The sequence below is a fragment of the Periplaneta americana genome, chromosome 4, assembly GCF_040183065.1.
Source record: "Periplaneta americana isolate PAMFEO1 chromosome 4, P.americana_PAMFEO1_priV1, whole genome shotgun sequence".
NCBI classification, from domain to species: Eukaryota; Metazoa; Arthropoda; class Insecta; order Blattodea; family Blattidae; genus Periplaneta; species Periplaneta americana.
Window position 1 is genome coordinate 202038700 of NC_091120.1, and position 14774 is coordinate 202053473.

A 14774-nucleotide genomic window follows, 5' to 3' on the forward strand; every position below is an offset into this window, starting at 1 on the left:
AGGAATTTAATGTTACAAGAAACTTATTTCAAAAAGTTACGAAGTTTTTATTCGGAGTTTGTCTGATGACTCAAAGCATTCCAACCATCCATGCTTCACATTTAGAACAGTATATAGCTTCAATGTTGCTCTATGACACTGATTGTAAACAGCTTCCAAAACCATATTTCTGGGTCACTAAATATCACTATTGCATCGTGTAAAAATTAATCTCTATGTGTAACTTCCGAAGCCTGGTCCTAGCCCTAAATCAATATTTATTATGATTTCTTCCCAAAAATTAAATTCAGAAGTATGCTCCTTAATCGAAGCATATTGTAATTATGAAGATTACCGTAAAGTGGGTTTGACTTTGAACAGTAATTTAGCTACTTTCTAATTTAAATGCTGTACCCAATTGCGAAAAACTGTTTAAGTTGTCAATAAATTAGTTCAGTTTTTTCGAAATAGGGTACAGCATTTAATTTAGAAGGGCGCTAAATTACTGTTCAAAGTCACCTCGGCGTTCAAAGTCACCCCGCTTTACGGTAATATAACAAATTGATAGCAGCGACTCGTCATCAATAATTAATTAACTTCGTGAAGTCATACAATCCATGCTCGTGAGTAAGTAATGCTACTTTATTTAGTCTTATTCTTACGGTTCTAGGATGTCAAAAATGTGTAACATCGAAATAATTCTTAAATTCACTTTATTATTAATCTTAGATTTAGAGTGTAAAGCTCACTGCAAACCCAGCATTCTCCAGTCGTTTCTATTTTCTGCCTTTCTCTTTGTCTCGTCATATGATTCATAAATCTTCATCATCTGATATCTTATACTGCATCAAAATAATAAAGGTTTAATTTTATTAACTTCCTTGTTTGTTCGATAAAAGAAGTCTTTTATCATTCAAATAGTACCGCAGTAGCATTAAGATCATACCGACATTATAGAGGTGTCGGGTTTTATTCGACTGTAGATAAATAATTCATTTGTTATAATCTTTAGCGCCGCATAGATTGATACTAAAATATCTGTCGCCAAAAATCATATTTCTGCTGACTTTAAATATAACAACAAACCTGTTTCTAAGCAAGCGACGATGACAATATTGATGATGATGAAATGGGTGGTGGTTTGCTTCACGGCTGAATGTCATTGTGGATGTGAACAATAATTAGTAGTATTCTTAATTAGAACTGAAATTTACTGGTAGGTGTAACCTGTATAAATATAGGTTTATTTTACGATTCTTTAGGGACTGCGATGCTTATCTGGCGTCAATATTCAGTTGATAAAGCCAGCGAAATAACTTTAGCGCCGAGATATAGCATTTGGTCCTAATGGGTTCAGGGAAAACGAGCAAATGCTGAGTAACTTTCGGTGCTGGACTCCGGACTCATTTCACCGGCATTATCACCTTAATTTCATTCAGACGCTAAATAACCTAGATGTTGATAAAGCGTCGTAAAATAACCCAATAAAATCAAAAAAATTGAGGGAAAACCCCTAAAACAACCTCAACAACCAGGTAACTTGCCTCAACCAGGATTTGAACCCCTGCCTGCTTGCTTCAGAGACAGATATGTTAACCATTACTATACATCGGTGAACTAGATTTATATACATTAGTAAGCTGAGGAATGTACTACAATTTTCGTACGGTGTTTCCAATATCTGTATCTGGCAACCCTGGTGACCACGGCTGTCTTGATGATAAAATCCATCTGAAAAAGAATGGAACAACTTCGACGAAGTCATTCGCGAATTAAAGACGTTGGCGTATTACCATAACTTGTGGTGTTATGCTTTACAGTACTTATAGTTGCAAGACTAAAGTCGACGTCGCACAGTGAGGGATACATTTTACGATATTCCTGACCCAAAAGCCTAAATATAAAAGTTTATCTTTGAGGTTTGTTTGTTACAGAGCCAAGCGTAAGTACTGGGATCCATCACATTATTTAAAGTCTTCACACGATCTGTCAGGGTACCTACGTACGTGAGTGAATATACTTCTTGTCTATGCGGATGACGTGAATATGTTAGGACAAAGTCCACAAACAATTAGGAAAAATACGGGAAATTTACTTGCAGCAAGTAAAGAGAGATTTTGAAGTAAATTCCTAAAAGACAAAGACTGTGATTATGTCTCATGTCCAGAATATTGTACGACATGGAAATATAAGAGGCGGAAAACTTCAAATATCTTGGAGGAACTGTAAGAAATATAAATGACATTCGGGAGGAAATTAAATGCAGAATAAATATGGGAAATGCCTGTTACTCTTCGGTTCAGAAGCTTTTGTCGTCTAGCCTGTTGTCAGAAATCCTGAAAGTTACAATTGATAAAGCAGTTATATATTACCGGTTGTTCTGTATGGTTGTGAAATTTGGACATTCACTTGAAAGAGGAACAGAGATTAAGGGTGTTTGAGAATAAGGTGCTTAGGAAAATATTTAGGGCTATTGAGAATAAGGTGCTTAGGAAAATATTTAGGGCTAAAAGGGCCGAAGTTCGAGGAGAATGGAGAAAGTTATGCAATGCAGAACTGCACGCATTGTATTCTTCACCTGAAATAATTATGAATATTAAATCCAGACGTTTGATATGGGCAGATCATTTAGTACGTACGGGCGAATACAGAAATGCATATAGAGTGTTAGTTGGGAGGCCGGAGAGAAAGAGACCTTTGGGAAGTCCGAGATGTAGATGGGGGGGTAATATTAAAATGTATTTGAGGGAGGAGGGTTATAATTGTAGAGACCGGATTAATCTTGCTCATGATAGGTACCGTTGGCGAGCTTATGTGAGGGCGGCAATGAACCTCCAGGTTCCTTAGAAACCGTAAGTAAGTAACATACTACTGTATTTATCGACATATTGCTTTAATAAAATTGATTTATTAGGAATCAAGGCATTAATAACTTAGCAAAATTCTAAATATCACTGTTTCTACAATAATAAATACATATCTATGCTTGTATAAATATCAAAACTGAAATAAAAACAAGTAAAAGAAGAATACCGTAAAGAACAGAAAATTTAATTCCCACCAAATCTCTCTTGTGATTTCCATCCGGATAACTGAATGCACGTCATTGCTGATAGAAGACATAATGCTCTGTTAAAAGACATTCACAACATAACATCATAGACGAAATTCTTCTTTAGGTGCGATTGGAATAAATGTAAAAAAACAAAAATTTGACCGAAGCATGTTGGTCTGAGATTGACGTAGACGTCATAACTGGATGCAGAAATGTTGTTCATGGTTTATATCAGATAATTGGCTTTATCCTGGTTTTCAAATAGTAGCAGTGTATAAATATTTGTTATAAAATATAAGATACAATTCTCAGCATTTCTCATTCTGCAGATGGTTGTCAATCTCTCTCTATCCTTTCAGTTATGATGGATGTGATCAAGATGGAATCCGAGGTCAACTCAGTGGCTGTAGGAATAGGTGACGATACGGAGACAGAGGAGAAGGTTTTACCAGAGGTGAATGAAAAGTCATTAATTTTGATACAAGTTTTTAATTCAAAACTAGCCAGACTCCACAGCTATCTATTTAAAGTTCTTATTAACTAATGCTGAGTTTTTGTCAGCTCCTTATGAGCAAATGCTGGTAACTTTTGGTGCTGGACCCCGGAATCAATTTACCACATTATAGCCTTCATTTCATTCAGACGATAATTATCCTAGATGTTGATACGGCGTCGTAAAATAAGTCAATAAAATAAAAATAAAATTGTCCTAAACTCTAATGCGATCAATTTCAAACTAAAATCTCTTCACATAATTTTCCTACAGCTGTTATGCGATCAATTTTAAACTAAAATCTCTTCACATAATTGTCCTACAGATTTTATGCGATCAATTCTAAACTAAAATCTCTTCACATAATTGTCCTACAGATGTTATGCGATCAATTCTAAACTAAAATCTCTTCACATAATTTTCTTACAGCTGTTATGCGATTAGTTTTAAACTAAAATCTCTTCATATAATAGTCCTACAGCTGTTATGCGATCAATTCTACACTAAAATCTCTTCACATAATTGTCCTATAGATGTTATGCGATCAATTCTACACTAAAGTCTCTTCACATAATTGTCCTACAGTTGTTATGCGATCAATTCTAAACTAAAGTCTCTTCACATAATTGTCCTACAGCTGTTATGCGATCAATTTTAAACTAAAATATCTTCACATGATTGTCCTACTGCTGTTATGCGATTAAATTTAAACTACAACAGACTTCTGTTTGGTTCGATTCAATTTAACTGCATGTGAGCAGCAGAAAACGTTTCGTTTCAGTTCTGTTGACTAAGTGGGAGGCCGATATTAAGGTAGCCTTGAGAGTGACTATAAAATAAACCAAACTATACGTAAACATATTCATAACGAGCGCGGTATACTCGACCATGTTAGGCACGAGACAAGTCATGCAAGCGAATGGAATGTCTTGCAGTATTCTGGTCTGTACGGAAAGTATATAGAATTTCTGAGGTCTATTTTCCATCTCTGTTTATTATCGTGGGAAAATTTCAGTACACGTGGTCCTCACTGAGAATTGCATTTTGATATACTAAAAAGATCAAATTTGTCTCGTATGTCGAATGCGCACCTTCATGCTTATGAAAAGGAACTTTTCAGTGCCATTAATTTATTTTGTGTTCACAAGGTTGGAATTTCGGAGGATGAGGGAAAGGAAGGAATTCGTGTTCTGAAATTTATCCTTCCAATGTTGGTTTAAGTGCTGTAACCATTACTGTTGTGTTTGTTCGATGTTTATCACCGATGCTGTAAGTGTTAGCATTCAGATTCAGAATCATTGAAACCATCAACCTGTAACTAACGAGAACAGATCCAGAATTTGTGATATGCGCATTTTCTGCAGGTGGACAACATGTTAGACCACGACACAGATGAGAGAAAAGTGGAGTTGGTGGATCCCGGCTGTGGTCTAGCTTCAAGCTTGTGCTTTGAGGAAATGCCAGTGCCAATTACATTTCCTGTTGTGAAGATTGAGCCTGAGGTAAGTGCAACAACAACCAAATTCCTTGGCTTACAAATCAATAATGTGTTAAATTGGAAAAGTCATATTAAAGAAATTACCCTCAAGCTAAATTCAGCATGTTTTGCTATGGCATCCATACAAGAGATAGTAAATATCAATACTTTAAAAACAATATATGGGGACATAATTTAATTTTTACTAACATTTCTAATATTAACCTGGCTATATCTTTGGATCAACGGTTGATACCCTCTTCCACGACTCGAGTTCAATGATACTGGCGTAGTATATAGAAGGATGATAAGTAGTTCATCCATTTACGTAAACGAGGAAATATCACGGTTTTGAGTTTGATAATTTTTATTAGGTTTTTGTTTAATCAAAATAAAGTAGAGTATTAACAATAAGTATTTTTACTCACGAAATCAGCTGTCCATGCGGACGTATTCATTATGCAGTTGATATTATACAGTCTACAACACATTAGCGTACACTATAGAGAATGAAGTTAAATTGAAAAATAATCATAATAAGTATATTTAAACACATTTTCAAAATGGTGGCCGTTCATTTCGATACAGGCTTCAGTTCGAATGTGTGTAATTCCAATTGCAAGATTCGTAATTCGTACTAGGAACTCATGTTGAAATAATTCTGTACCTACTCTCAGAGTACCTTACGTACTGTAAAATCAATCTTCACTTCTGCTCGATCCAAAAAGATAAAATTACTCAGACATGCAATGTACTGTCTGTCCCATGTCGTTATGTCGCAGGATAACAGAAAGTGGGAAAATCACTTCATAGTTAATTACTTAATCGAAGCCCTTTTATGTAAGTTATATTAGACAGTTGTATGGATATAATATTACGTAGACTTCCAATTCCTAACAGAAATTAATGTTCGCAGAAAAGAGCTAAGACAACCAAGCCACTAGCCTTTACAGAGAGGCGAATTGAAGCAGGTGGGGGAAACCGGGATGCGAAGTAGGCAAATGGATGACAGTATCTATGCGAAAATGATGCAATATTGAAAACTCTTTCGTTACTGGAAAACGCGAACATATTTTTGGAACTTACTGTTTACTATGACAGTAAGGCTACTATGACTGTATATGCGGTCTTGGATCTGTGTGGAGGACGGTTGAACTTCATTAGTAGAAAGGGTGAGAGTGAAGTACATTCAAAAACTCAGGTACAATACAAATTGAAGTAAACATAAAATGATGTCCCTGTACTATGCTTACTTCCTCTCAGTAGGTAATGCGTTTTCGGAAAATTACACAGATAGTAACACCATACTCCTACTACTCAAAGGAGTAATTAGAATAATAGTAGGTGCCAAATCTAGGGAATCGTGTAGGACTATTTCCAAAAAACCTACTCATCATGCATATGGCTTGTCGGTATATTTTTTTCATTCACAGTCATCCTCATATGTAATGGTGAAGACTTCGTAACTAATTGAACAGTTCAATGCAACGCGTAAAAAATTACTTTCATACTCTCTCGGCAAGTTTATCATGCTGTTAAGAAAGGAGTGCGTTATATTGCAGTAAAAAATTTTAAAAGCCTCTCTATGGATATAACAATTTCACGAGAAATAAGAGTACTGGAGAAATAGCAGATCGGAAACACAGCTCATCAGATACTACATTGTCCTCCATAAACTCATGAAGAATCTACAGGACAGGAACTCAGATTTTAACCCTGAAGAGCTGTAATGTAACATCTTTCTTGTATATATGGACTCTTATTTCCAGGAATATTCATGCGATATGGACGAGAAGAACCTGGACGTAGCAACAGAGGATAATGCAATCTTGCCTGACAAGTGAGTGCAGCTGGTCTTATTCTCTCTGATTCGTTTAATAACATATTAATAATTAAGTGAGACGTACATTAATTTGTGTTCATTGTTGAAATGAGGGAAGAAAATATATTTTGTTGCTGAATGTTTTCTCCACTATTTCAGCACTTCTTATTCACCCACACTTGCCATTAGAGAACTTTATATGCTCAATTAATTTATCTAAATTCGTCAGACAGATGACTGAATATTCTTCATACAACACAGTGATTGTGGCATAAAAGTAAATATCGAATCATGCAATTTCATTACCTCATCGATTACATATCTTCCTCTGCATTATTCTGCCGTGCCATGTTTTCCATTCACTTCTCTCCATTCATCCTCACCTTCACGTCATTCATTTGTTTTATCTGTGCTTATTTATTATAATCATTTTAACTCTTAGGTCATAGGTGATGTCACCACAGTGTATACCTTAATGGTAGAAATACTTGTTGCAGTTGTACTGTATATTATTGCAAGGTAATTGGGATCCATTCCGGCATTTGCTTCTATTTAATTGAAAATGATTTATATATTCAGTAAACCCCGACAATATTGTTCTGCACCACGGATCGAAGCCAGGGACCTCCTCAATCCAAGACCCGTGCATTATCGCAGTGCCATCTCGCTTAGCATAGAATTTATTTCCTTTTATTGGGGCTTTTAATTTCATATTGCTATTTTTACTAAATTTTACTGTCGGATAATAACAAAATACTCTTAGCAATTCAATATTTTTTTACGAATATGTATTTGATTAATGTTTGTTTATATATTTGTATAAGTTAAATTAGAAAAATGAAAATTATATATTTCTAGTTAATTCAACCTTAAGTTTTATACCCTCTTTGTTTCATATAGTTACGTTCATCATTGTTATGTGGCTCCCTGAGCAGGGGTTTTAATCCTTCGGACATGATTTCTGTTTATTTTTGTCCAAGTTCTTTTACCACCAATAAAGTAATCTTACAAACTATATATGTTAAATTCATTGCTTTGATATTTCTACGGGTCCACGCCTCTGGAGTAACGGCTAGCACGTCTGGCCGCGAAACCTCGTGGCCCGGGTTCTGTTCCCGGTTGGGGCAAGTTACCTGGTTGAGGTTTTATTCCGGGGTTTTCCCTCAACCCAATGTGAGCAAATGCTGGGTAACTTTCGGTGCTTCATGTCATTCAGACGCTAAATGACCTGAGATGTTGATAAAGCGTCATAAATAAAATACTAAAATAAAAAAAATATTTCTATCTGAATTAAATGTAATGAGGATATTAAACTGCACTCTCTGACCCTGAGGTATTCAGAGGTCTTGCCTTAACAAATTCCACCTTATTTCAGACGCTGTCATTCTTATAACTGTTTATCTCTCTTGGAAAATTTTTTTTTGCTTACCACCACATAGAGATTCTTTAATTAGTCTCTCTGTAATTAAATGATAGTGATTGTTGGTTCTATCGCCAGCATAGGTGACGAAAATACTTTGTAAAACTATGTGACCTCAGATTTTGAAACTGCAGGTTCACTGGACCATGTGATGCGAGCACTGGAGATGTCCTGGACAATGAATCTCTGAGTGAAGGAATGTCACAAAGCGACGATCTGGGGCTGCAGCAGCTGACAGCTAGTCAGACAGATCACAAGCTGTCACATACAGAAGACAAACCCTTCAAATGCCAATTTTGTTCGGTAGGATATAAATTAAAATCCTCTCTCAAATATCATCTGCGTTTACATACAGGTGACAATCCTCTGAGATGTGAGATTTGTGGGAAATACTTCTCTCTACCCCAAGCTCTTAGATCTCACATGCGCTCCACACACAAACCATCTTTCAAATGTGACATCTGTTTCAAGAAATTACCCACACCAGACAGTCTGGAAATACACTTGGAGTGGCATTCTACCAGGGAAGGTTTTCAATGTAGCATTTGTGGCAAAGCTTTGGCAAGCGCTAACTCACTAAACAAACACTTAAAAAGACACACGGGAGTCAAGCCTTACAAGTGCAACCTTTGTGCTCGTGCGTTTGGTTCTAAAGATTCTTTGGATTATCATATACGCTCACACACTGGCGAGAAACCGTTCAGATGTGAGGAATGTGGGCGTAGCTTTAAAAACAAACCACATCTCAAACTACATAAATGCAAACAGCCACAATTTACATGTGATATTTCTTTAGAGAATTTACCCACACAAGGCAGTCTGAGAGTACACAAAATTTTTAAATGTAGCATTTGTGGCAAAGGTTTGGCAAGAGGTGACACTCTAAGGAGACACTTGAAAACACACACTGGGGTGAAACCTCACATGTGCAACGTTTGTCATCGTGAGTTCTCTAAAAAATCAACTTTGGAATATCATACACGCTCACACACTGGCGAGAGACCTTTCAAATGTGAGGAATGTGGGCGTAACTTTAAAAACAAACAACTTGTCAAACGACATAAATGTCCACAAAGGCCACAAACCACGTGTGATATTTGTTTTGAGGATTTAGAGACACCAGAGAGTCTGAAAGTACACAAGCAGTCGCATTCTGCGAACAAAGCTTTTAAATGTAGCATTTGTGGGAAAGGTTTGGCAACTTCTGCCACACTAAAACAGCACTTGACAACACACACCGGAGAGAAACCTTTCAAGTGCAACGATTGTCATCGTGAGTTCACTACGAAAGGCTCTTTGCAGTATCATATACGCTCACACACCGGCGAGAGACCGTTCAGATGTGAGGACTGTGGGTGTCAATTTAAAGGCAAAAAACTTCTCAGACGACATAAATGCAAACAACAGCCACAAATCACGTGACTTCTTATATCCTACAATCTTTAGCAGTAAAGTGATGTATGATACACGATTTTATTGGTGCGTATTGGGAGCCTGTGAAATGGACACTTCGGTTTGTTCCTCATAAGATTTCTGAATTGTCTTTGATAATCAGGCCTGGGGGGTTTGGACATGAAAACATTTGCTAGGTTACGAGGTACACTAGCTATAGCTTGTTATCCTCTGCTACGTCAACGCAGTACTGTCATGTTTCCATTCAACATCGACATAAGTTGTTTGTTTACTGACTTCTGCTTGAGTTGTTATGACATAGTAAAAAAATAGTAAATTATGGTTTATTTAACGACGTTCGCAAGTGCAGCGGTTATATCAGCGCGCCAGTGTGCCGGAATTTTGTCCCGCAGTTCTTTTATATGCCAATAAATCTACTGATATCAGCCTGTCGCATTTAAAACACACTTAAATGCCATCGACCTTGGGATCGAACCCGCAACCTCCAACATAGAAGGCTAGCGCTATACTAACTACGGTACCGAGGACAATGTTATGACGTAATATTTTAAGTTTGTATCGATTGTCTTTCTGTTCCTTACCGTATATCAGGAGTAGAATTCATTTGTTTTTTAGCCTTAGTATTATGAAGGTGTATCAAAATGCCGCCAATCTGGAGTGAAACATTGGATGTGCTTGTAGCGGAGCTCTCAGAAGTTCATTTTTCTGCTAAGGAAGAACGAATAATTGTCAACTGTGTAAGACAATTGCAACAGTGAGAGACTGTCATGATTTACAAATACATTGCAACACATAAAGCAGATTCAACATCTCAAGTGATATCAAAAACTTTTTCTTCCATTTTTAATTATGTCCTTATTGAACCTCTGCAGTGTAACATATTACCATTAAGCAAAACCTGCATGGTATAGTCAAAAACAATGTGCAATAAAAATGTAAGCAAAACGTTTTTGATGTCACTGTACAATTGTTTTGTGATTCAAATGCGGATTCCTCAACTATTATTATGAATTGTGTTGATGCTGATTTTAGCAAATTTTCCTTTCTCTAGACCTCACAACGAGCATTTCAAACTCTTCGTTGTAAAGAATACATGTGGAAAATTGCCAATTGTAATAACAGTGCATACCCATTAAATGCTTACTTATTGCGAAAGTACTATGGATTTCATATGGTCAATTGTTGGTGATAATAAAATATGTGTGTCGATAGACGTAATGACCGATAGTGTGGGAAGGTATGTGAGTAATGTGATTTTGGGAGTGCTTTCGGTTCATGAACCTGGACGTATATTTCTTTTGACACCCGAAGTGTTGGAAAAGGTGAAGTATTCAAAAATTGTTAATTTATTTGAAGTTCCTTGTCCTTTTCATGGCCATATAATGTTAACGACATGGATCAGTGAAAATAACTAAAAAAAAAAATTAAAAATGGAAATTTTGTTTTTAACTCTAAAGGATGTAATAATGTTTGTCTTCTAAATTTGTGCTTATTTTGGCCCTATGACTGTCTAAAGAGACCAGCGCCTGCGTGGAATTGCAACCCTTTAAATTGAAATTCAGCTGTCATTGCGACACTTTTTGTTTTACATCTAAGTACCTTTACTTTTCATTCACATAATATTTTGCGCTGTTATGCAGGAGAAATTTGTGATGTGGTGGTGTATTAAAAGAGGAAAACGAAGTTAATCTGCTTCAATAGTGTTTTATATATTTGAGAGTCCATTTATTTTCTATAATTTGAATTATTTAAATTTAAAATAATTAACAAGCCATTCTACGAACTATGTCAAATTTAACAAGTGATTTGGGCAAATTGGCTGAATGACATCACTGTAACATACAATATTAGAATGATCTTTCTCCATCCTTAAGAAAACATAATTTTAGCTAAAATTAATTAGTAGCTTCCGTCTTACGATAACAAATGGAAATTTGAGCCGAAAACAGAGAAGTGTTCCTGCATATAATCACTCAGAAGAGTATTGTTTATAATAATCATTCAAAGTCTTGTCAAATTCATAAAAAAAATTCGCTCTCTCACACTCCCCACACACTTTCACAGTTACACATAGAAGCATGCCACACACATTGTACTGCTGACATAGGAACTTCATTTGAATTGTATTTATAATTAGATATGTACATAAACATCACATAAATTGTACAAGGTGTGTTCAATTGATAAATCATTTTTCCCCTCTCCCCTTCCTTCCTAGCTCTCCCTCCTCCCTGAAATAAAGTGGTGACATAGGAGTGTCGTGTCTAGCAAGCTAGAGATCCAAACAAGCATATTGAAAAAGTAATGGACCTAATGAAAAGCTATGAAATTATACTGAATCTCCATTTTCTGTCGCCTCGGGTTAACGTAAATTCGCATTTGACACAAATTTCAGCTTCTGAGAATGATTGCATAAGAACAATGTATTTTCATATTCGATGTAATAAAATTTAGTTCAGAATATGGCTTTGTTTATTCTAAAAATATATAAAGGAAGTTAATGTTACAAGAAACTTATTTCAAAAAGTTACGAAGTTTTTATTCGGAGTTTGTCTGATGACTCAAAGCATTCCAACCATCCATGCTTCACATAAAGAACAGTATATAGCTTCAATGTTGCTCTATGGCACTGATTGTAAACAGCTTCCAAAACCATATTTCTGGGTCACTAAATATCACTGTTGCGTCGTGTAAAAATTAATCTCTATGTGTAACTTCCGAAGCCTGGTCCTAGCCCTAAATTAATATTTATTATGATTTCTTCCCAAAGATTAAATTCAGAAGTATGCTCCTTAATCGAAGCATATTGAAATTATGAAGATTGCCGTAAAGTGGGTTTGACTTTGAACAGTAATTTAGCTCCTTTCTAATTTAAATGCTGTACCCAATTGCGAAAAACTGTTTAAGTTGTCAATAAATTAGTTCAGTTTTTTCGAAATAGGGTACAGCATTTAATTTAGAATGGCGCTAAATTACTGTTCAAAGTCACCCCGCTTTACGGTAATATAACAAATTGATAGCAGCGACTCGTCATCAATAATTAACTTCGTGAAGTCATACAATCCATGCTCGTGAGTAAGTAATGCTACTTTATTTAGTCTTATTCTTACGGTTCTAGGATGTCAAAAATGTGTAACATCGAAATAATTCTTAAATTCTCTTTATTATTAATCTTAGATTTAGAGTGTAAAGCTCACTGCAAACCCAGCATTCTCCAGTCGTTTCTATTTTCTGCCTTTCTCTTTGTCTCGTCATATGATTCATAAATCTTCAATCATCTGATATCTTATGCTGCATCAAAATAATAAAGGTTTAATTTTATTAACTTCCTTGTTCGTTTGATAAAAGAAGTATTTTATCATTCAAATAGTACCGCAGTAGCATTAAGATCATACCGACATTATAGAGGTGTCGGGTTTTATTCGACTGTAGATAAATAATTCATTTGATATAATCTTTAGCGCCGCATAGATTGATACTAAAATATCTGTCGCCAAAAATCATATTTCTGCTGACTTTAAATATAACAACAAACCTGTTTCTAAGCAAGCGACGATGACAATATTGATGATGATGAAATGGGTGGTGGTTTGCTTCACGGCTGAATGTCATTGTGGATGTGAACAATAATTAGTAGTATTCTTAATTAGAACTGAAATTTACTGGTAGGTGTAACCTGTATAAATATGGGTTTATTTTATGATTCTTTAGGGACTGCGATGCTTATCTGGCGTCAATATTCAGTTGATAAAGCCAGCGAAATAACTTTAGCGCCGAGAGTATAGCATTTGGGTAAATTCATAGAAGACGGGCATCTGGTTGGATGTATTAAGTATTACCAACTTTTTTACTTTAGAGTTAAATGTTACTGATTTTTAGTGACTTTTATATGTTAGTTCTAGGTTTTTATACGAGATGTCGCCGTGATGTTGTTTCAATTTGATTGGTTATAGTTGTCATTTGTTCTTGAATTTTTGTTAATTTTGAATGGGTAATGATGTTGTCAGTTGTTCTTGGTTGTTTGACGTGAGAGGTGTTATATTGTGTTTGATGGCCAAAGTTATTGAAAGTTTGTCATTTTATGATATCTGTGAAAGATGTGTGAATATAGAACAGAGTATTAAATTTTGTGTCGATTTTGGTTTATTCTTTCGCTGGTGAATAAGAATTGTGTCGATTGTTGAGGAGAAAACTGTTCCTATGGTTCCAAGGAATTATTTACTGAATTTTCCGTACAAGTTAAGGTGTAATAAGAGTTCAAAGAGAATTTCATTTTGTGTCAATACATGGTTTAGTTATGTGAACTTGACTGTACGACAAAGTGTTGGTTTAGTTCTTTGTTGGCTGCAAGGTTTAAGTTTAGATTGCCTTAAAGCCTGTGTCATAATGGAAGTGAAGTAAGTGGTTGTCATTGAAGACGTCAATGAGGATTGAATTTTGTTTGATGAGGTGATAAATTATTGTTTTGTTTTGTGTTTTAGTGATTTGTGGGGGTAAAGTGCGGACGAAAACTGTCAGAAAAGTACTACCAACTATGAAGTTCGATTGCCACCAAACACCATAAAAATCAAAGATGAAAAATTAAACATATTTTCATTTTTTGAAGGGCTTGTTCTTCTTTAAAATATGAATATATGTTTGATATTCCATCTTTGATTTTGTGATGTTTGGTGACATTTGAACTTCATAGTTGGCAGAACGTTTTGGTAGTTTTCGTCAGCCATGTTGGATTTTGCCCGTCTTCTAGGAAATTACCAGCATTTGGTCCTAATGGGTTCAGGGAAAACTAGCAAATGCTGAGTAACTTTCGGTGCTGGACTCCGGACTCATTTCACCGGCATTATCACCTTAATTTCATTCAGACGCTAAATAACCTAGATGTTGATAAAGCGTCGTAAAATAACCCAATAAAATAAAAAAAAATTGAGGGAAAACCCCTAAAACAACCTCAACAACCAGGTAACTTGTCTCAACCAGGATTTGAACCCCTGCCTGCTTGCTTCAGAGACAGACATGTTAACCATTACTATACAGCGGTGAACTAGATTTATATACATTAGTAAGCTGAGGAATGTACTACAATTTTCGTACGGCGTTTCCAATATCTGTATCTGG

General features: G+C 35.6%; 1 protein-coding gene across 2 annotated transcripts; it reads left to right on the forward strand.

Annotated features, from left to right (window-relative positions):
* Positions 1-1706: 1706 nt before the first annotated feature.
* LOC138698633 (oocyte zinc finger protein XlCOF6-like) lies at positions 1707-11839 on the forward strand. Of its 2 annotated transcripts, none has more exons than XM_069824741.1 (5): positions 1707-1921; positions 3394-3488; positions 4892-5029; positions 6774-6844; positions 8381-11839. In XM_069824741.1, exons 2-5 carry the CDS (start codon positions 3396-3398, stop codon positions 9666-9668), a joined length of 1590 nt encoding a protein of 529 aa, XP_069680842.1. In that variant the 5' UTR covers positions 1707-1921; positions 3394-3395; the 3' UTR covers positions 9669-11839. The 2 variants fall into 2 exon arrangements, with proteins under 2 accessions (XP_069680842.1, XP_069680843.1); XM_069824742.1 differs by lacking the exon at positions 1707-1921 and adding an exon at positions 2018-2835.
* The last annotated feature ends 2935 nt before the right edge of the window (positions 11840-14774 follow it).